Genomic DNA, 22,107 nt, shown 5'->3' with positions numbered 1-22,107 from the left:
TGTAAATGGAACACCTTTTTACATTTGTTTCTCTTGAAAAGTATAAAATGTGATATTTATTCGTGTATAAGTTACCAAAGTAATTTCAAAATGTTTCCATTACCAGTCTTCAATAAATTTTGTCTTTTTTTAAATAATTCATTAACTAGTGTTTCCCCGAGTTTTGCATTAGTTCATGTTTGCTTAGGGGCCACTAGATCTAATTAATATTGGTGAATGGAGGGGGCTTCGATTTTTATAAACAAAAATCTAGTTTCCAAATTACTGGGAAAAAAAAACGTTCTGGCCCCAGGTCAGATTTCACAAAGATACTCAGTTACTCTGAAAACCATATTCTTTGTTTTTTAATTGCTTTTAGATTTATTGTATGTTTTTGACAACACAGAAAATGACGTCACTCGACCTTCAGCTATTTCCGGAAGTAAAGAAAACGAAAGAAGACAGGCTAAACTTGAAAACGAAAGTCGCATTGTCAGAGGTCACGCCTAGGGGTCACCCCGTCTAAATGTATGCGTGTTTTTTTTTTTGTTGTTTTTTTTTTTTTGTGTTTTTTTGTTTTTTTGTTTTTTGTTTTGCTAATGGGGAGTCAATTTTCAGCACTTTCTGACGCTTTGAAAATACTTAGGCTTTAGCACGACTTGTCAGCTTTTCATCTACGAAAAAATATTTGAACAGTCCCACAGGGGTCCGTAACGGAGCAAGGGTATATGGAGATTTTTGGAACTTCGTCAAATCGTTCAAAAATGAATTTTGTGTAATAAATGCTGATTCTACGGAAGCGTGAAAGAGTCATCAGACGCTAATATGTTTTATTACGTTACAGGAGCGGAAATGATATCACTCGTTGCCTTGTAGAACGCCATTTCCATCAGTGTTTTAATATTATTAAACACGTGCTGAAGAAGATTGCAAGATTGTTTTAAGCTATAACCATGCTGATGCTTTTATCCTAAAACTCATCAAGCATTAGAATTTTACAATTTCAAAATCATCTGTGATACCACTTCCTACAAGAGTCTCAAACGCTATTGAATATCAAAAAAAAATTAAGGCTATTTCGTCATTATAGATCTTAAACCTAGAGTAACTTATTTTTAGTGCTTTTAAAAATCTAGAGTTCTTCAAACTTCCCGGAGGACCACCGTACACACCCTCACCCATGGCCTGTGTGAAGACCCTCGTCTGACAACAGCCATGTAGGCCATACCTTTGGCAGTATAAGGAACAATGACATAGGGCCTGTTCCTGAAAATAACGCATATTGTTCTATTGGCTTTGAAATTGACACGTTTGAATAGCGGGTTGTTAAATGAGTGACTAAAGTATTTAGCAGAAGATACTCTTTCGAGTACCTAGTTATGGTGTCGAGAATTGAAAAAAATGGCTGTTGGATGTTGGTTTGTAACCCTAAGCGTTTCATTTGCCAGGTATCTTCTCAGACGGCAAGTTTGTCAATGTTCTCGTGCAGTATATATTCTTATATCTGAAAGAGTCATATGAGGACGAGGACATGACCTGAACCCTTGGGAACCCCGAGAGTACCGAGCAGAGTATGAGGCGTCAGCATCCAGGCCAATCTTTTGGGATCTATTTTGTTTTCATTTGATATCCATTTGTTGTTCGGTCTTCTTACGCAGTAGTAAAGCAGTTTGCACATGAAATAGTTATGGGAAACTTTATTGAAAGTCTTTGTAAGACGTCAGTGTGTGTGTGTGTGTGTGTCATTTTACAGTGTGATAGAATGTACAGGTTGGGTTTCAGATGTCCGAAGACTGGGAATCTATCAGAATACTGGTTACATTCTACATATTCCGTAATGCTGACCATAATCTTATTATTTTATTGTATAATATAATGACGAATTGTGTCTTTATTTCGTGTAAACAATGTCCTTTACAATGTTTTTATTTTCGATCATGAACATTTATATTTAATACAATTAAAGTTTAACGATTATTTTCAAATTTGGTCTAATTGGTCCATAGTTGACTTTTTATCCGCTTCATTATGTTGATTTCCCCAGGGTACTGATGTCAACAACATTTTGGACATGCCGTCCACATATCTGTGCATTGTATGTCCTTTCAAAAATGTTTTTGTTGTTGGTTTTTCATGTTTTTGTTTTTGACAGTTCCAAAGTTAGCATAATTCCACTTTTCAATATGTTATGATAGGATATTGCCTGTGTGAACTATGTGATATTTCGAAGACGACCAGTTATATGCCATTTTCATTGTGTTTTCAATGCTGTTGGATTTTAGTGCGTTTAATGCTTAAGCGGGCTTCATTCTAAATGATTTTCTCAACTTTGTCCAAATTGTTTTGGTTTGTTCGTCTTTCTATTTGAGAATCATTTTGCCGTATTTGTGTTCCAAACGTTTGCAACTGCGTAGAATGATTCAAACTAAGGAATCTCAAAAACTGCTATTCGATTGAATACGTGGAAAGTAGAAAGAACGCATTATGATATGCGCTTCTGTTGCTATATTGCATTTAACACATGTTCGAAATTATTTAGACAACAAAACTGCGATGTTTTTGCGTATCATCACTCTTCATTTTTTAGATGGATATAAACACCATTTTGAGCGTCTTCAGACTTATTTTCGTTATTTTATTACTGCTCATAACAACAACAATTATCTTTTAAATGACAATGAAGTATTTCGGAAATTAAAACGTTTTTTTTGTGTTTTAACTAGAGAATATTTTTGAAAGTATTTGCACCTGACAGTTTGACAACAAAAAGGCAAACTCGGGTTGCTACACATTATTTTTATTGCTATAAAGGAGTTTTATAGTTAATAGTTTTATAGTTCATTTAACAAGCATGAAAGCCTCCGGCCCATACACACAATATTTACATAGCTAAGCCAATACAATACATGCATACAGTATGTACTTGTGTGATACCCAGCTGACATTTTATTAATCCCCCGCCGTGGCGGAGGGATTATAGGAATGGTCTGCGTCCGTCCTTCCGTCCTTCCGTCTTTCCGTCCGTCCTTCCGTGCTTCCGTCCGTAACAAAATCGTGTCGGGTCCATATCTCCTAAACCCCTTGAAGGATTTTCATGAAACTTGGGTCAAATGATCACCTCATCAAGATGATGTGCAGAACCCATGAGTCAGCCTTGTCGGTTCAAGGTCAAGGTCACAACTCAAGGTTAAAGGTTTGAGCCTGCCATTTTGTGTCCGCTCTATATCTCCTAAACCCCTTGAAGGAATTTTATAAAACTTGGGTCAAATGATCACCTCATCAAGACGATGTGCAGAACCCATGAGTCAGCCATGCCGGCTCAAGGTCAAGGTCACAACTCAAGGTCAAAGGTTTGAGCCTTCCATTTTGTGTCCGCTCTATATCTCTTAAACCCCTTGAAGGAATTTTATAAAACTTGGGTCAAATGATCACCTCATCAAGACGATGTGCAGAACCCATGAGTCAATCATGCCGGCTCAAGGTCAAGGTCACAACTTAGGGTCAAAGGTTTGAACCTTCCATTTTGTGTCCGCTCTATATCTCCTAAACCCCTTTAAGGATTTTCATCAAACTTGGGTCAAACAATCACCTCATCAAGACGATGTGCAGAACCCATGAGTCAGCCATGTCGGCTCAAGGTCAAGACCACAACTGAAGGTCAAAGGTTTGAGCCTTCCATTTCGTGTCCGCTCTATATCTCCTAAACCCCTTGAAGAAATTTTATAAAACTTGGGTCAAATGATTACCTCATCAGAACGATGTGCAGAAATTATGAGTCAACCATGCCAGCTCAAGGTCAAGGTTACAACTAAGGGTCGAATGTTTGAGCCTTCCATTTGGTGTCTGCTCTGTATCTCCTTAACCCCTTGAAGGGTTTTCATCAAACTTGGGTCAAATGATCACCTCATCAAGAACTCATGAGTCAGCCATGTCAACTCAAGGTCAAGGTCACAACTGAAGGTCAAAGGTTTCAGCTCTGTATCTCCTAAACCCCTTGAAGGATTTTCATGAAACTTTGGTCAAATGATCACCTCATCAAGACGTTGTGCAGAATTCATGAGTCAGCCATTTCAGTTCAAGGTCAAGGTCACAGCTAAAATCAAAGGTTTTACCCTTTCACTATCCATAGCAGTGGCGTGGGATTTAACTGTCTTTCAGACTGCCTTGTTAAATATAATACACAAATGATACAGTGATAAATTACACAGATTACTAGCCGTATTTCGGATTGTCACAATAATCCGCCCTTAACTTAAAAGCATAATATATATACATTGCTAACTTTCTAATAATACTAACATTGGTACTTGACATCAAAATACAAAATTTATTAACATTTGGGTTTCTAAAATATTTTTCTTGCAGATATTTTTGTCGTATATTTCTATATATTGGACAAATAAGTATAAAGTGGTACTCGTCTTCGACACAACCATTACAATTAAAACATAATCTATCATTTTTAGGTATACCTAAATGTCTTCCTTTTTCTATTAACAGTTGGTGAGATGATGATCTAAGAAAGACGAGACTTAATCTAAACTTAACTATATCTATAGCATCTACATATGCTTTATAAAACATCTGTAAATGTATTTTCCGTTCATTGTCACTACTGGTAACGAAAATTATTTTTTTTAAATACGCGGTAATAAAATACTGACAGAACGCAAGCATGTAAAAAATGAATTTCGGAAACTTAAAAGCGTTAGTCCTTTCGAATATCTGTTGGCCTGACGTAAATATGACACCGCATACGAAACGTGATCAACGTATTATGTATCATTACATAATAAATGTCAGCTTAATAAATCGACGTCAAAAAGTAGGTTTTTACGCAAATAGGAAACATAAATAGAAAAATATGTCGTGCTGTAGCATAGATTTTAATAGAATAATATTTGTCATTCTACTGAATCGATCATACAATCTTTTTCATGCCATCAATTATATATTGTAATGCCTAATTGTACAAGAAACATAGTATTCTACACTTTGACAATAATTGACCTTTTTTTTAGAATCGTTTTACTATATAAAGAATTTGTTTAAGAAATAGTGTATAGTAAAACCGTGTGTTCACGTAATTTATACACGAAGAAAGGTTATATTATCGCGGAATAATTTCACGAGGGCGTAGCCCGAGTGAATTATTCTGGCGACGTATAACCGATTTTGAGTGTATTAATTTTAGTAAAACACGATTTTGCTATACATTATTTTGATTCTAATATGCCCTTAATCTAAAACAGTAGATAAAATATAGTAGCGCTCTTTATCGGTCGCAACAAAAACTGACGTCGTCGCACGTTAACGTGACGTCATTTTTGCGTTAGCGTGTTTTAACAGAAACAAGCATAATAGAATTGTAATTCTAACTTGGCTCGATTTGATTTCCAGTTAAACAAAGAAGGATATCAAGCTTTGTATATTTTGCGATAAACAACGGTTAACGCGCGGACCGGTAAGAGAGCCTTATGACGTCAATTATGACGTCAAATTGCCGCATGACGTCCGATACATTACGCCTCGGGTAAAGGAAGTCCAGCATAAAATATATCGATGAGAATGTCAGAATGAAAAAAATCAAGGCATTCTTGTGATTTATCGTCCAATTTACCACGGTTCATCGTTCAGATGCTTCAGTATTTAACCACTCTGGCTAACGCCCTCGTGGTTCAATTCCTACACATCTGAACTCTGAACCGTTGTAAATCAGACGATAAACCACTCGAAGGCCTTGATTACTTGTTAATTCTAATATGCTTTTCTTTCTTAAAACGCTCTTAAGCTGGAATTACGTCACGTTAACGTGCGGTGACGTCAATGTTTTTGTTGCGACCAAGAAAGGGCGCTTAAGGGCATATTAGAATCGAAATAATTTATAGCAAAACCGTGTTTTAACACTATTTATACACTCGGGCGGTAATACGTCGTACAAATAATTTCACTCGGGCTGCGCCCTCGTGCAATTATTACCCGTGACGTAGAATCTATAACCGCCCATCGTGCATAAATAGTGTTAAAGCACTCTTCTGCTATTATTAATAAATTATTTTTTAATTCAAGCACGTTTAACCATATCTGAGAAGTTGAGAAACACTTTTATTGTTTGCTAAAATATACATAAGGGCAGTTTCTACTGGATTACGTACTCTTTGAATGCGATCCTGGCAATCTCCGGTTGTTACGAAAATACACCTACTCATTTTGGCCGAGGCCAGACGTAATTGCACGGAAAGTCTAACATATTCAACGACCTCTCATTTAAGAAGTAAATGCTATTTTTATGCGTTTATACGGGTATAAACGCGCAAAAAAATAGCATTCAGTTCTTATATTTATATCAGCTTGCTACAAAAATAAGTGGTTTCCTTTCCATGAGCACCAAAAAAATATATATATATATGTCAGGATTTCGATCTTTTAAACATCTCCGAAATGTGGTAGAACATGAAATACATTTCTTACTTAAATGTGATATGTACAACGATCTAAGACAGAGTCTTTATGATGACATTGTGTCATATTTAAACTTACATTCAGAAGAAGAACTTGTGAAAACTCTATAGGAGAACAGCTAGATATCTGTAATATATGCGTTTGCTAGGCGAAGGTCATTAACCCATCGTTAATTGAAATCAACTTTCAAATATTATGTAACTACATTATAGTTGTTTTCTGTAATTACTTAAATTGTCCATAGGCCTACATTGCTTTTCAGATCAGCAACTTCTATTGTTTTGTAAAAAGTTACTTATAGGCCCATCGGGCCGGTTGTATTATATTTCATTTGTATGATATTCTGTTCTATTTGCTATGATGTACAAATGTCACTGTAATAAAAGACTTATCTATCTTTCTAAATAGAACAGCCAAAAAGACCCGACCACGTTCAGTTGTAATTCGCCTTCCAATAAAAATACAGTTCCTGATTCTTATTTGAAATATTGTTAAATCCAGTGAAAATTCATATAGTCGTGTCGATTCAGATTTCATCTTAATCGTCAGAAAAAATAGTTTTAACTACATTGTTTTCGAAATTTTGACGTCAAAGTTTGGAAGAATTTTTCGAATGACACCATTCTGTCCATGTTTTTTATGAATAGCGTCAGATTGCGCGTGCAGTTTCGCGGAACGGGCCATCCTTGATATCGTTACGCCAATGGTTTTTTTTACAGAACAGAACAGAAAATAAACGAAAATAAACGTTTTTTATCTGTCCGTACATGATATATAGTGAATGTGATTACTCGGAAATAACTAGATAATAGCTATAGGTCGGTAGTATTTATAGACTTATATTAACGTCAAATATTAACAGGTGGACAGTTATTGAATGACCAGTTTGTATCATTTTAAATTACTTATGTTTATTTCAGAAAGGAAGTGCTTGGTGTGAGGTGGGAATTCAATACGACGCAAAATTCCGTCCATCATGGCGGATATCATACATAAAATATTCGGTAAACAACACAGTCACCATGGCAGCAAACACACAGATTCCGCCAAGAAAGAAGAAAAGGAAAAGGAGACAGGGGGAGCTGAAGGGTACACAAAACAACAAATGGAATTTTGTAAGTAGTGAAATGTTAAATATTGTCCATTTCAAAACTGTATTCCCATGATTCCAAGAGGAAGGAAGTTGGGGGTAAAATTATCCCTGAAACTTGTATTCATGGAATTTCAAAAAGAAAAGTGATATGGTCAAAATTATGACAGAAGCAACAGAGCTCGTTTATTAGGTCAAGTGAACTTTTTATAGGTCATATCATCTCATACTTATACCGGTACTGGTTAAAGTCTTATCAAATCTACTGATGCTGTGAAAACATACTGTCATTGATGCTTATGAACAAAACTTATTTATTTTGAAATATTCTTAGCAGCTAGCGCTTGAAAGTGTTTTCGTGTCTTAATTACTGTCTCGCAAGCAAATTTAGCAAATGGTCCATTTCTGATAGAAGTTTTCTGAAAGCAAAGAATGCCATATTACATCCGATATGGCTTGTTGGCAATCCAGAGGCATTTAGACACCGCTTTGTATATCTTGGACACTGGACAAGGATATAGAGACATGCGAATACATGTATAGGTTAGATAATTGCCATATACATAAACTGTACATCTATCTTTAGTATTGCATTGACATCCCATTTCTTTTGCATTAAATATATCAATAAAGCACTTATTTTAAGTATTCTGTCAATTATTACTGACAGTTTTATGGCGCCGCAAATAGACTTGCAAGCTATATAAATCGAAATATAACAGTTGAACCCACAAATAACACCCTGCGGCTGTTGACTTGTAATTAATGAAATGTTTGTTTACAAACAAGACATACTTTCCCCCCTTGCAGTGGCAAGTCTTTGTGGTTTTATTATCCTAGAAAAGGCAACATACAAATTATGTATTTTATTACGGTTGCGGCGTGCGCATTCTATTAGTATTTGTCATCGACAATTTTAGACACTTGGTACATCCCAGTAAACAGACCAGCAAGGTAGTGATCAAGGTGTCTTTGTCCTGTGCTGGTGCCTTGTCCGTCCTCAGCTCTCATGATCAACAATTAGGTAAAATTTGTCGTCTTATCGGTAAAATTATCCCCCTTGAAATCACCTGGCAGTGCGATATCGATTTTTATCTGGTTGATATTTTCCAATAGAAACAAAGAAGGAAAAAATGTTTGAACAAATATTGTTTTAATTAGAATGAACACACAATATTTATTATCCTATTGAAGTATTCGTCATTCTTTTCTCTTTACAAAGATATAAAAATTATTTATCTAAAATGAAGAATTAATGCTTCCCTTGGCGATTAAAAAACATCACTATCAGTCTCTGTTAACGGCATATAGTTACTGAATAAAATAAGCAAAAATCTGTGATACGTATCTTATTCTTTTCCATGTAGCCACTTTATTCATATATTAAGAATATTTATTATCCTGTTGAAGTATTCTATAGACAATAAACTTTTTATATATGTTTTTATTTTGAAATTATTTTAATGTCTTCTTGCTTCCCTAGACGTTTAAAAGTTGGTGATATTTGTATTATTTCTTTATTTGCCGTGTCCGTGGTATTTCCGGACGCGTGCGGAAACGCACGAACCCGCCCGAAGTTTAGCTGCCGATGATACAGAAAATATTATTGTTACAACATAGTATTAAGTGATAATAATAGTGCGGGAATAATTTCAGTTATATTAAGGCGAACCATAGTTTTTGGGAATTACAAGCTTACCGCAAAAGAAATGTTACAGGGAAACATGCTGACGTATCATGTTAATAAATAAAAAAATATAAGACATGATGCACGTTGCAACTATATATATTTCTTTCTAAACCACCGTCTCGTATTTTATGATCTCAGTTTTAATCAGGGTGCCAACGCACGTGACATTTCGGTATTGTACACACGGGGAAATCGCTCCGTTCAGGTAACACCAATCATTTGCTTATAAGTTCCTTATTACTTGACAGGATTTGATAATATAAAAAGCGTCGAAGACAGGAAAAAAGAGTGCTCTGCTGTCCTCAGCAAAAAACGTCTGCCAGACTCGATACTTTTCTCAAACACTATCCCATTTTTATTTTTGATGGACAAAAATGTGTGTAGATAACGTGCACTCTGGGATTTGGGGAAGTATTCGAAGAAAGTATTGAGAATGTGTGACAGACGCTTTGTGCCGGGGGAAGCGCTGGTTTTCTTGTCTTCCGCGCTTTTATGCTTATTAAAATCCTTCAAGTAATGAAAAAGATATAAACACAAATGTTACTTGAACCCGTGTGTACAATAACGAAGTCACGTGGGTTGCCATGATAAAGCAAGATTGGCGAGCTAAACTTGCATTGGTTACATGTCGAACCTTTGGTCATTAGTGGCCCTTAAAAGAAACAGATTTATTTAAAATTTTAATATTACGTCATTTACATGTGTTTTTGTTCACTTAGCGCTTAATAGAAGTTAGATTTTCTTATTATCCCCCGCCGATGAAATCGGGAGGGGGGTATTGAAATGGCGTTGTCCGTCCGTCAGTCCGTCAGTCCGTCCGTCCGTCCGCAGCCATTTCTCAGGAACTGCTTGGTAGAATTTCATGAAACTTAAAATAAACATGAACCAACATACTGCGATGATGCCCGTCAAGTTTTTTTTTGATTGGTCAATTTCCCTCAGAGTTATTGCCCTTGATTTAATAAAAAATGTCCGTCTGCAGCCATTTCTCAGTAACTAACAGGTAGAATTTCATCAAATTTGAAATAGACATGAACCAAGATACTGTGCTGATGCCCGTCAAGTTTGTTTTTTTTTTGATAGGTCAATTTCCGTCAGAGTTATTGCCCTTGATTAAATGAAAAATGTCTGTCTGCAGCCATTTCTCAGTAACTAGCAGGTAGAATTTCATCAAACTTGAAACAGACATGAACCAAGATACTGCGACGATGCCCTTCAAGTTTTTTTTTTTGATTGGTCAATTTTCCATATAGTTATTGCCCTTTAATTGTTTAAAAGTCCACAGATCTGTACATAACAAACCAACCAATTGGAAGAATTTCATTAAACTTCTTTCATTCTTTTCCATGAACATTTATTATAAACATGCGATGTTGTGTACCTACACCTGGTCACCACCTTACCTTGGTCCCCCCCCCCCCCCCCCCCCCCCCCCCATTTTTTTATTTATTTTTCATTTTCTATCAATATTTATAATCAACATGTAATCAACATAATCAACTGTTGTATCCTCACCCCCCCCCCCCCCCCCCCCCACCCAAACAAACCATTCATTTTCTTTTAATTTGATTTTGACTAATGAAATTATTTGCTTCTTGGTAACATTCTTAACTTTTTGCTGGATATATTTTTTTGCCGTTCCTCAACTCTGACCCTGTCGGCGGGGGATTCCAATTCATCGAATTTGCTTGTATTAAGTTTGTTTAAACATATTTTATTTCAGAAATTCATGAAACATTTACAAAACATTAGTTAAGGAATTGGACAGAAAGCTATAACAGCTTACGGTTGTCCTCTCCTTAAAGTTATTAACTATATCAATTAAGTCGAAATTCATTAGAAATGCAAGTTCGAAACTTGCCTGTCTTAGATGCGCAACATAAATGAATTCAGAAGCTGCAGTCAGCTTTAAAACTTGCCTTTTTGGTAAGATCGTTGAAATATCCGTGTATCTATCAAATACAGATGCTGTACACATACACACTAGAAATTCTATTTTATAAATGAAAAGAAATATTCGATTTTCAAGTACATGTACTTTCATATTAAAGGTGAGAGGTTATATTTATTGATAAACATCAATAAAAAAAATCCATGTATTTCTAACATTTCAGTTCTAACTGAGTATAATGGGTTGTACCGTAAATAAATCTCTTGTAGAATATATACAAAACGTGAAAAATGTTGTGAAATATTGCTTGGATGTGACTGACTACATTTGACAGAATAAAGTAATAATTCGACCGAATCTGATTCAGCATGAGGTTTGAATTTCGCAGTTTCTTGATAAACTTAGAATTTCACGTTTATATGAGACCGGCTGATCGGCGAAGATACATGTCCAGTCTGAATGCTTGTGCACGGGAAGTCAGTGTACGACATACTAGCCTCTATTCAATTAAAAGCACGGTTATTCCTGTTTCGGAACAAACAGATTAGTTTAAAACTATCATACATGTTGATTTATTTTTGTATGAATACACATCAGTTTCGCGCTGTCTTAGCGGATAACAACTTTGGAGGGCACATAGGGCAAACATTAATGCAAAAACATGGTAACATCTCTTGTGTTCGCATATTAACATTAAAGCTTCAGACTTGTATTTCTTTATGAAAATCACCTCTCTGTGAGACTTTCTGTCCAAATTATCTCACGCCCTATTTTTTACAGTCGTGCGAACATAAATTAGATTATTTCTGATCTGTGCATCAAACTTTAATTTACAAATCAAAAATGGATTTCTTTGACATATCTGTGAAATATGCGTCTCAGGAATTTTTGACAACTTTGTTCTGTTGAAAAGATTTGTGCATGCGTTTATTATTAGGTGATGCGGAAAATAAGGTCATTTGCTTCACCTGTTTCGGGTCAAGTTAATGGAATACCCTATTACGTAGCGATGTTTTTATCGAGTAAACACTGAAACCAACAAAATTTTATCATTATTATTATTATTTCTAGACTGAAGAAAGATATATCTGATCTCGGGACGGGGTATATATCCGAAACAAAATCAAATTTTGCAATATGTTAAAATATCCCAAAGATTAATTTCGAAGTCAGTTTTGTAATTATATAAGTGTGAGCTGTTACAACAGTCATCACATTTCGTGCTACCAGTTATATCAAAAGACTAAATATTCTGAATCAGTTAAAAAATGAAGTTATTTTAAAGAAATTGTAAGACATGAATATTAATGATTCGGAAAATTACTGCGAAGAATCCCGACAGCTGAGTGTGCCTTAAAATATAACTGAAACCATTCAGTTGGTAACGAGTGTGTTTGAGAATTTAATTTCCGTCGAGAACATGTGTAATATCGCTTACTGACAGGATAAAACCCTTCCTCTTCCTCATAGAAAATTGGAAAATGTAATTATCCATTGGTCAAAGACAAATGTAGGCCTGTTCGTGACTGAGTTTTCTCTCTCAAAATTGATTAATCAGCCACACAGCTGAAAATTGAAAATTGTCAATTGGTCTGAGCGGTAATGGTCTCTCTGTATCTGTCAGTCACATTCTCTCTCTCTCTGGTCGTAATAACCTAATAGCATTTTGTGTTACCGCCGATAGTTCGAACAAGATAATAATAACATGTAGTCAGTTGAATTGCCGCAGAATTCTAAGTGTACAAATGTGAAGGTCTTGTTCTTACAAATGTTACAACAGAAATATTCTGGTTATTTTCTTACCGTAAAAATGGAGTTTCAGACATTTATCGACAGCTGTGCTTCAAAAACTAAAAAAGAGATTGTTGTCTGTATACGATGACTGTAAGAGTAATTCTAGTATCTGTTCCGTTTTTACAATTCTGTTATTTGCTTGATCATTTTCTTCCTGGCGTACCATTTTAGATACTATGCTTAATCTATTCACTCGCTGTCTCCACCGATATCGAGTTTATGGAAGAAAGATCACTCTGTATGTTCTGCTTATTCTCGGATAGGAGTGTTTGTTTCCCTTGCGCCAGGAGTTCGATAACCGTTTGATTAAAGTTTGATTTTGAAGATAAAAGGAAGCAATTTACTCAACGAACATTGTTAGAAGCTAGTGATACCTTTATTTAATGGCAGCAAAAACAACAACAACAACAACAATATTTTATAGCGTACATAACCTATGAATCTGTAGAGAAAATAAACTTGTTAGATTGAAAGTGAGTTATAATTTTACAAATATAAAAATGTAAATTTGAAAGATGTTTGGTCTTACATTTAAAAAAAAAAGCAAACAACTTTTCCTTTTATTTCTTGTCTTTTAAGACTTTGAAGCTGTTTTGACCATTTTGTAATTCTGTTTGAACTTTATATTTCAAAGTTCACTGAAAAACATGAAATAGAATACAATTTTTTGTGGGAGTTTATCAAACCGCAACAAAGATAGTCATAATAAATTTAGGAGAAGCTTTCTTCTAGTCAGTACGGTTATGTTGTGAGAAGGGAAATGAAAAATCATCATATATTTTATTAGATAGCTGAAGGCAAGTACAGAGACTGATTATATTAGTATGTCATGAAATTTGCATTTTGCATCTTGACTGTATCTCGTACCGCATCGTTGGTTTGTTAAAACATTATAATGCATCTTCGTGCATACACCTTCACTGAACTTTCTCTGTTAAATATACCTGAGCGAAAAAAGTTCGTGTATAAATGTACGTGCTGTCGTTACCTGGGCAACATTTATAACAAAAACTAGATAATTTTCCTCTCAGAAACAGGAATAGAAATAACAGACCTAGTCTTAAAATAAATTATCCTGATGGATGTAAATACATTTTACTTGTTTAACAAATCGTTTACCTTAAATACGATTAACATGTCTGGGTTATTTCATTTTATTTTTTTCACGGTTGCTATCTGCAGCACCAAAGAGAACAGTAAGTAAAGATATCATTTAAAATATTGACAAATTTTGTGATAATTAACACTTTCACAATAGAAAGGGTAAAGAAAAGTTTTTAATTCTGCTTGTTGGTAGCCTCGTGCTAATGCCTAGAGTATAATCAGTATTTTCATCAGAACTGAATTTCTTCGCCTTCTGCCAGTAACTGTTTGAAAATAATAACTTCGTGAGCTGTTTATAGCCACCAATGGTACATTCACTATTTGACACTTCACAACTTTGACTTGAAATTTCGAAGTACATATAGGTCATGATTTCACACTTCACGACATCACATAACATTATGAACTCGTAAAGTCGTGAAACCGTTAAATTCAAGATTTCATGCTTCACGAGTTCACTTTTTAGCCCACCATCATCAGATGGTGGGCTATTCAAATCACTCTGCGTCCGTGGTCCGTCGTCCTTCCGTCCGTCCGTCCGTCCGTCCTTCCGTCCGTTAACAATTTCTCGTTATCGCATCTCCTCAGAAACTACTAGGGGGATTTTGACCAAACTTTGTCAGAATGATGTATTGGTACCGTAGTTGTGTCCCCCTGAAAATCAGACTGGTTCAACAATTGTTTAGTAAGTTATGGCCCTTTGTTTATTTCTATAATTTACATAGATTTATATAGGGAAAAACTTCGAAAATCTTCTTGTCTAAAACCACAGAGCCTAGGGCTTTGATATTTGGTATGAAGCATCATCTAGTGGTCCTCTACCAAGATGATTCAAATTATTTCCCTGGGGTCTAATATGGCCCCGCCCCAGGGGTCACATAGTTTATATAGACTTATATAGGGAAAAAATTTGAAAAACCTCCTGTTCAAAACCACAAGGCCTAGGGCTTCGATATTTTGTATGTGACATCATCTAGTGGTCTTCTACTAAGACTGTTCAAATTATCCCCCTAGGGTCAAATATGGCCCCGCCCCGGGGGTCACATGGTTTACATAGATTTATATAGGGAAAAACTTTGAAAATCTTCTTGTCCAAACCACAAAGCCTAGGGCTTTGGCATTTGTAATGTAGCATCATCTAGTGGTTCTCTACCAAGTTTGTTCAAATTATCCCCCTAGGGTCAAATATGGCCCAGCCCTGGGGGTCACATTGTTCATATAGACTTATATAGGGAAAAGTTTTAAAATCTTCTTGTCAATAACCTACAACATTCAAATTTGAACCACATGTATGGTTTTGAGTGGCAAGATGAACCTTGACATGAGTTGACCTTGATTTTGACCTAGTGACATACTTTCACATTTCTGTAGCTACAGGCTTCAAATTTGGACCACATGCATAGTTTTGTGCACTGAAAAAAACTTTGACCTTGACATTGACCTAGTGACCTACTTTCACATTTTTGAAGGTACAGGCTTCAAATTTGGACCACATGCATAGTTTCGTGTTCCGAAATGAAATTTGACTTTGATTTTGACCTAGTGACCTACTTTCACATTTCTCAAGCTACAGCCTTCAAATTTGGACCACATGCATAGTTTTGTGTACCGAAACAAACTTTGACCTTATGATTGACCTAGTGACCTACTTTCACATTTCTGTAGCTACAGGCTTCAAATTTAGACCAAATGCATAGGATTGTGTACCGAAACAAACTTTGACCTTGACATTGACCTAGTGACCTACTTTCACATTTCTGAAGGTACAGGTTTTAAATTTAGACCACATGCATAGATTAGTGTTCTGAAGTGTAATTTGACCTTGATTTTGACCTGGTGACCTGCTTTCACATTTTTCAAGCTACAGCCTTCAAATTTGGACCACTTGCATAGTTTTGTTTGCTGAAATAAACTTTGACCTTAAGATTGACCTAGAGACCTACTTTCAAATTTCTCAAACTACAGCCTTCAAACTTGATGCACATGCATAGTTTTGTGTACAAAGAATTTTGTCCTTGAAATTGACCTAGTGACCTACTTTCACATTTCTCAAGCTACAGCTTTCGAATTTGGACCACATGCACAGTGTTTTGTACGGAAATGAAATTTGACCTTGAGCTAGTCAATAAGTCTTGAAATTTGGAACACCCAAAAATGGCACATTGGTGGGCGCCAAGATCACTCTGTGATCTCTTGTTAAGAAAAAAAAACGTGTAAAATCCTAACGTTTTCACGTTCGTGAAGACATCGCCGGGCTTTCTATTCACCTTCATTTCTTTGTATCGTTGAGTGATTTTACGAATATCTGTTTTGTCTTGTAGTTTTATCTTAATAGCTTAATGAACAATAATAGGACATGTAAAAGGGATATCAGGTGGCAAATGAAAGAGGTAGGAATAATTAAAAGGTTTAACTACATGCAGCGGATCTATTCACCATGGAAGTCCGCAAAAAAAAAGGTTCCGCAAAGCAAGGTCAAGAAAAATAGCTGACACATTCATGTCTTTAAACTGAACGTACTGGTTTTCCATGAATATTCTCTGAATATAAGACTGTAAGTCCTGCCATTCTTCAAGCGCACCATTCTAAAAAAACTTCAAAGGGGAAAAGTAGTACGTTTAGAAATATCTGTCTTTGGTTTGTTAAAAAATGTGTAATGTAAATTTCAGTCATTTTGCGCACCAGCGCGCTTTATTTTGTTGATGGAAATTTTCAGGACTTTCAGATAGCGTAAACAATGTTTTTCAGTAAAAGTTTTTATTTTAGTTATTTGAAAAATAAAATGATTGTTGGTCAGAATTTTACATGTGGGAAAACATATTAACAACTTGAATGGAGTATGGTATATCTCTATCTTGCAAAACGAAGTGTCCTGTTGCAGATTTGCTTCGGGTTGAAAGTAGAGCAGTCATTACTTAGTAAATGTAGAATATCCTATAGGCGTAATAAGTAATAACCATGTTCAAGGAAGTGTTTAATTTGTTCAAAGATTCTGAAGTTTTGTTTCAATTGCAAAAAAAAAATATTGTGAAAATGGCTCCATTCCATCAGAAATATAGATTCTATAGCTCCATTTGACAAATTTTTTTTATCTTGTTGCTAGTGTTACCTGTAGGTACATAGATCAATATAGCATTCTAACATGGCTCGATTTGATTGAACAAAGTTTAGTTCTGTATACTAGCACGCGCGGACCGGTATGAGAGCACTATGACATCAGTTATGACGTCAAAATGCAGAGTAACGTCCTGTGTTCATTACTTCAAAGATAAATGAAACCCAGCATATTTTATTATCAAAATATTTCAGTGATTATGTTAGAATGAAAATGTGGTTTATCGTTTAATTTACCACGGTTCATCGTTCAAATGCTTAGATATTTAACCACTCGGACAAACGCCCTCGTGGTTCAGTTCCTTCGCATCTAAACTATGAATCGTGATAAATCAGACGACAAACCACTCGAAGGCCTTGATTATTTATTAAGTAAAACATATGACCTTCGAACTCATTGGCTTTCAGTAAGTGTTAACGTGTGTTCTGCAAGAAGATAAGCGTAAACTTAATAATAACGGGGGCACAGTTTCATATAGAACGAGGTCCAGGGAAAAGCTGTAGGGCCTAAGACAAGTTAATGGTATAAATGCCCCGAATTTGTTCTCGGAAAAGGACAAAGATCGCCATAGGCGTCAGGCGATGATATGTATGATGAGGTATACTATTGAAACGTGTTCAGTTGTCTGGCCCGCGGGTCGCTTTTCGACCTCCGTTAGTGGCGAAATTTGACCTGGTTCCGCAATTCCTGTCATTGATCCGAAAAATAGGAACCAGTCGAGTTAACTTCCTAGCGTTAGATTTATTTGCTGATCTCTTTGTAACTATTTATATAAGCAACGTTTCCCTTAATTTCTTTCATAAAGTTCTACTAAGTTGTCGATTTTGCCATGTTGGTGAAAACACGATTTCTTAGCCTGCGCAATTAAATGATTTTACAGTCCTGGAGGTGCAACAAAAATGTACTTTCTTTCAGAGGTACTATATTTCAGTAAAAGAGCTATTGGTGTATATATTTATCGCTTTGACAGCTAATTTGCACGTTAGTTTTATTTTCGGCTCAAATATACAATTATTTGTTTCTATGTTTCGCACACAAATATATAATTACTCGTAACTACCTTTTATTGGGAGCGGAACGTATGATTTTACATAGAAAGCAGTCAGTTATATCAGTGTATAGATTAAGACTTTACATGTAGTTATGTGATCTCAAAATAACAAATTCTTTGTGATCGTCTCAATGGATAAATTATTATTTGTCTTAAATTTCACACTCCGTAAAAACTCTTGTTTCATGATTGAGAGCACGTTTTTGTAACGTACAAACTTTAAGTTTCACAAGTGATAAATTCAGAAGTATAAGTTTTGTTTTGGATAATATGTTTTAAGTAGTTGATTTGTTTTCATTCGTTTCATCGTTTTTTGTGCAGCTAAGAAGACGAACTATTGAAGAACAAAATATATCTGGAACAGTGATTTTAACTTATTGTTTCGAACACATTCTCTTTTAAATTCTTGTTTCGTAATTATTTTATCGTCCTTTCTTAGGTCTAATTGCTTTTGCATTAGTGTGTAAGGTGCGAAATTCTGTTTTTTACAGTAGATTCACATGCAGTAATTAGGAAACGAGCACGCTGTTTTAAGTACGAGACACAAAAAATAAAACAGTGGATATAATTCAAGCTGTCTGATACACTGCCTTTTTGTAAATCATTCAGTAAATGTATGATAGTCATGATTCGGAGTAGAAACTTCAAGGGAACTAAACTGTTAAAATTCTTCAGAACTATCATTAGTTCATAATTCAAGTGAACTATCCTTTTAGTAACATGGTAATACAAAACCGTCATTAGTTCATAATTCAAGCGGACTGTACTGTTAGTATAACATAGAATCACTATGAAATTCATAATTCATTGGACCATCTTGTTAGTACCATAAAGCTTATAATTCTGTTGGACTGTCTTGTTAGTACCATAAAGCTTATAATTCTGTTGGACTATCTTGTTAGTACCATAAAGCGTATAATTCTGTTGGACTGTCTTGTTAGTACCATAAAGATTATAATTCTGTTGGACTTTCTTGTTAGTACCATAAAGCTTATAATTATGATGGACTGTCTTGTTAGTACCATAACGCTTATAATTTTGTTGGACTGTCTTGTTAGTACCATAAAGCTTATAATTCTGTTGGACTATCATGTTAGTACCATAAAGCTTATAATTCTGTTGGACTATCTTGTTAGTACCATTAAGCTTATAATTTTGTTGGACTGTCATGTTAGTACCATAAAGCTTATAATTCTGTTGGACTGTCTTGTTAGTACAATAAAGCTTATAATTCTGTTGGACTATATTGTTAGTTATTCTGTTGGACTATCTTGTTAGTACCATAAAGCTTAAAATTCTGTTGGACTATCTTGTTAGTAATATAAAGCTTATAATTATGTTGGACTATCTTGTTAGTAATTCTGTTGGACTATCTTGTTAGTACCATAAAGCTTACAATTCTGTTGGACTATCTTGTTAGTACAGTGTAGAACCACCATGAAGTTTATAATTCAGTTGGACTTGTTAGCATAATATAGAACCACGGTTTATTTCATAGTCACAGCGAGTCATACTTGCCGTTTTAAAATGTTTACTTTTATACTTTTAGGAGAAAAGACATATATTCCCACCAACTAATATACCACACGCTTTCGAAGTATCCTTATGTGTTGAAATTTATTCATTATATTGAAGGATATATATTTTCATTCGTTCGTATTGTTGTGCCGGTATTTCATGTTAATTAACAAACTACATGTAGTAATCACACTGACATTGCTATGCATGTATTCTATTAATGAATAGTAACATTTTCAATGCTTCATGCAGCTGTCACATCAAGGGTTATTTTAAAGAATTTATTCCAGTCTTATCCTTGCCAATTCTATAGTAAGGAACATTTCGACCCAGAGTTGACATTATTTATTACACTTATTAATGTAGTATCTTTTGAATTTAAAATACGTATACATTAATATGTATATATTGCTTTAAAGGAAATGGTACAACATTTTTATTCAGTACTTTCATTCAGTTAATTTAAGTGTGTTCGATTTTAAATTATCACTTTCGATGTCATTTAAAGGTTATTAAAGGTTATAAACTGTATGTATACAAGCTCCACGGAGAAGATAACATCGCGCAAATTCCTGGATAGAATACAATTCACTGAGATTTTAGTAGGAAATGTACATACGACCTTTTTATCAGTCGAAAGTGGTGTTTGATATCTGTTCATACTAGATTTACTACTTATGCGACAGCTAGGCTCGAGGATTGATGTTTAAGGAGGATTTTTATAATTGCTCGATTTAAAGTCAAGAATTTGTAAATTCCGGATATTTGCATTGCGGATTTGCAATTGGTACCAGGAGCAGTGGCTATTTTTAGTAACAGAGGCACTTAAGACTGCTAGTGTGTGTTAACATTTGCCAAATGTCGCTATTCTAAACTAATCTATTTTATCAGACAATTTTGCATTAATAGCCAATTACTGCACTGTGATAAATGTGAATTTAATACATGATTACTGTGTGTACAGGACATTAGGCGAAAGTTGTAATTTTATTTATGGAAATATATATATATATATCAATGTATTATAGCTTATAGATTTTTAATGCATCATAATGTCTTAAAATCCTTATTTTTCCCCACAGAAATGTTTAGCTTCTGTGATAAGTAAAAAGGTAGTTTTCCAGCTTATTTTCAAGAGTAAACATTGAAAACGGATTTATAGTAAGTTTCTGAGCTATCGCCGCATGCTTGTTGGAACTAGGCCAGCGTGCACTCGTTTCAATTCAAAGAAAAATATCATAACATCGTCCAAGTTTTTGGAGATATATGTAACTTTTCTATTTGGATAACTGTGCAGTCTTTGAAATAATGGCGGAAAAGGTTGATCTGGAACAGAAACAAGCGAAGGAGGCAGAATTTTGTAAGTATTTGCTTACTTCTGTAAAGACACCTTATATATGTAAAACAAGGAAATGATCTATTTTTCTGAGTTTCTATTGTATAGGTAAACGTTTAGTTGATACCAACTATTGATATATAACTGTAAGTCGGGGAAGAGGATGGAAGATTGTTTGTTTTGTAGCATTTTGCAAAGGCATAATGTTTTTAGTTACATAATTATGGTTGCACACACAGTGTTATTTCCCCTATCTCTAACGCCCTCCAAATACAAATCATATGTCATAATGTATTCATAACGTTCATATGCTTTAATATATGTCATGTTTATGCTACGTAAATGTGGTACACAAATCTTTATTTTTGTTATCAAGTCTTTCGTCGTTTCATTACTACGAAAACTGATTCTTTAGTCGTTTCATTATCATATTATCATTACAGCTGAGTCCTTAGTCGTTTCACTATCGCGACAACCGCGTCTTTAGTCGTTCCATTATCATGACAAATGAGTATTCGTTTCATTATCATTACAGCTGAGTCCTTAGTCGTTTCATTATCGCGACAACCGCGTCTTTAGTCGTTCCATTATCATGGCAAATGAGTATTCGTTTCATTATCATTACAGCTGAGTCCTTAGTCGTTTCATTATCGCGACAACCGCGTCTTTGGTCGTTCCATTATCATGGCAAATGAGTATTCGTTTCATTATCATTACAGCTGAGTCTTTAGTCGTTTCATTATCGCGACAACTGCGTCTCTAGTCGTTCCATTATCATGGCAAATGAGTATTCGTTTCATTATCCTTACAGCTGAGTCTTTAATCGTTTCATTATCGCGACAACTGCGTCGCTAGTCGTTCCAGTATCATGGCAAATGAGTATTCGTTTCATTATCATTACAGCTGAGTCTTCAGTCGTTTTGTTATCACAATTGACTGTTCTATTATGATGACAACTCAGGATATATTCGTTTCACTGCTACGACTTCTTAGTCTTTAGTCGTTTCACTTTCACGACAGCGGAGTCTTTAAAAGTTTCATTATCAAAACAGCTAACAAAATCGAAAAGGACATAAA

At 35.0% G+C, this 22,107-nt stretch overlaps 1 protein-coding gene across 3 annotated transcripts in view; it reads left to right on the top strand.

Moving 5' to 3' along the window:
• Positions 1-22,107, top strand: part of LOC123525237 (cAMP-dependent protein kinase catalytic subunit 1) — a 290,456-nt gene that overhangs the window by 193,386 nt on the left and 74,963 nt on the right. For 2 of the 3 annotated variants that reach the window (XM_045304109.2, XM_045304107.2), the window contains exon 5: positions 7,362-7,556. In XM_045304109.2, coding sequence (XP_045160044.1) covers positions 7,418-7,556 — 139 coding nt within the window. In that variant the 5' untranslated portion in view covers positions 7,362-7,417. Of the gene's footprint in view, positions 1-7,361; positions 7,557-20,424; positions 21,055-22,107 lie in introns of those variants that run through there. The other variant, XM_045304112.2, reaches the window with a different exon arrangement.

Source organism: Mercenaria mercenaria, chromosome 3 (assembly GCF_021730395.1).
Source record: "Mercenaria mercenaria strain notata chromosome 3, MADL_Memer_1, whole genome shotgun sequence".
Lineage (NCBI taxonomy): Eukaryota > Metazoa > Mollusca > Bivalvia > Venerida > Veneridae > Mercenaria > Mercenaria mercenaria.
Note: the sequence above shows the minus strand (reverse complement) of the source record. Positions and strands in the feature narration are given on the sequence as shown.